The sequence below is a fragment of the Triticum aestivum genome, chromosome 7B, assembly GCF_018294505.1.
Source record: "Triticum aestivum cultivar Chinese Spring chromosome 7B, IWGSC CS RefSeq v2.1, whole genome shotgun sequence".
In the NCBI taxonomy this organism is placed as follows: Eukaryota; Viridiplantae; Streptophyta; class Magnoliopsida; order Poales; family Poaceae; genus Triticum; species Triticum aestivum.
Genome location: NC_057813.1, coordinates 743,671,838 through 743,673,578, shown reverse-complemented (window position 1 = coordinate 743,673,578; position 1,741 = coordinate 743,671,838). Strand labels below are relative to the sequence as shown.

The 1,741-nt window shown below is 33.2% G+C and overlaps 1 protein-coding gene across 1 annotated transcript in view; it reads left to right on the top strand.

Annotated features, from left to right (window-relative positions):
* Window positions 1-358, top strand: part of LOC123158721 (ricin B-like lectin R40C1) — a 3,184-nt gene extending 2,826 nt beyond the window's left edge. The window contains exon 4 of the mRNA XM_044576608.1: window positions 353-358. Within this exon, the coding sequence (XP_044432543.1) occupies window positions 353-358 (6 nt within the window). The remainder of the gene's footprint in view (window positions 1-352) is intronic.
* Window positions 359-1,741: the final 1,383 nt, after the last annotated feature.

The window sequence follows — 1,741 nt, the reverse complement described above, 5'->3', positions numbered from 1 at the left end:
ATTTTTTAAAATTATATAATGTTCACATATAATAAATGCTGCCCCAATTTTGCAAATTATGAATAAAACTTCTAAGTAGAATGATATCATTGCTGATGTCAGTAGCCTATTCAACAAACATCCATGCAATTAGTGTGTCAGTGCAACTTAAGAAACGACCGATGAATTTTGCATATATAAAGAACTGGCAAAGAATATGCCCGGATAACCTTCTGAAATTTGTAGAAGATCTTAAAATATGTACTTTTAGGAACGTTTAGATATGTGACGCTTTTTAACGAAGATTTTACCCACAAAAAAATAACAGATTTGATCGAAAAACATGGTTGCTATCAATTTGTCTTACTTTCAGCCTTGAATGTATATATCAAAAAATAAAAGATTTGATCGAAAAAGATGGTTGCTATCATTTTGTCTTACTTTCGGCTTATATGTATACAGTTTGACCAAGTAGAAGTGATATATTATATCTGTCATGGATCTTTACTATAGTGGTATAATTGTAATTCATGGATGCATATTCATTCACGTGAAGAATGATGCTCAGAGTTGTGTACTCGAGATAACTTTAAATCTAAGTCAACATGTGTAAATGGGATGGTTTGCCTAGAATTTGTTTTTACTAATAAGCGGAAGATTATTGCAGGTTCGTGTTTGCATGAAATCTAGATAACCTTTGGAATAACATACAACTCGCTGTTATAAAAAATGAAGTAAGAAGTAAGATGTATCCGCAGAACTCTGACAAATTAGGAAGTCAACAAATGGTTCATATATGAGCAATCAATGTTGAAGTTTAAAAATGTCAAAAAATTATGATATTTTAAAAGAATAATCATATTGAATTGTTCCTTCTTTGATTTTGAATTGCTTATATGGAAAATGCAACAAAAAAGCGTTGACTAAGAAGACTTCGTATAATGTGACTTTCTTCCTGTTGGTTATCAGCGAACAAAAGAATGCATGATTTTTGAAGTAAAGGCAATGCATTTTTTTGTTAAAGGTGATTATTTATTAAAAAAACAATATATGGTAGTTAGCAATGCTAACATTCGAACAGCAAAATACATGCATAGCTATATTCATAAAATTTAGCCACGCAATTGCACAGGTCACCCCGCTAGTTAAATTAAACATAAAAGCATCCAAATAATTAATAGAGCCTTTTATATTAATTTAACATCACCGGAAACATTCACCTATATATTGTTTATCGATAATACCCACATTGCCGATAAACTCTAAAACCCTTCCAGTGATACCTAAACGCTTCCAGTTCCTCTCAAAACTATTTTGAATATAAATGAAACAATTCTACAAATAAATCCTCGATACTCTCATCCTCCTAACACTCAGAAAATCATAGACATCAACAAAACCTCTTCGTTCAATGACCGATAATGGAAACGTGGACGTCCATATTGATCCGTATGATTACAAAATTGGTATTCTAGTGAACCTTTGGTTATCATGTGATGTTCCCTTTGTTTTGCAATACTTTAGAAAACCCATGATGCATCAGTATCCTCCTGAGTCATACACATGCTCACTATACCATTACCCTCATTGCCGATTTTGTTCTTCTTTCTCGTCGAAGTGTTTCGGCATCCCCGTGATGTAGGCACCTGTGTCTTGCCAGAGAATGATGGATGTTATGGCACAGAGAGGGGCCTTAGAATATCTCTCAATCATCGAAGGAGCAAATCCCACTCTTGAGCTATCCAGTCCCTTATCAAACTTT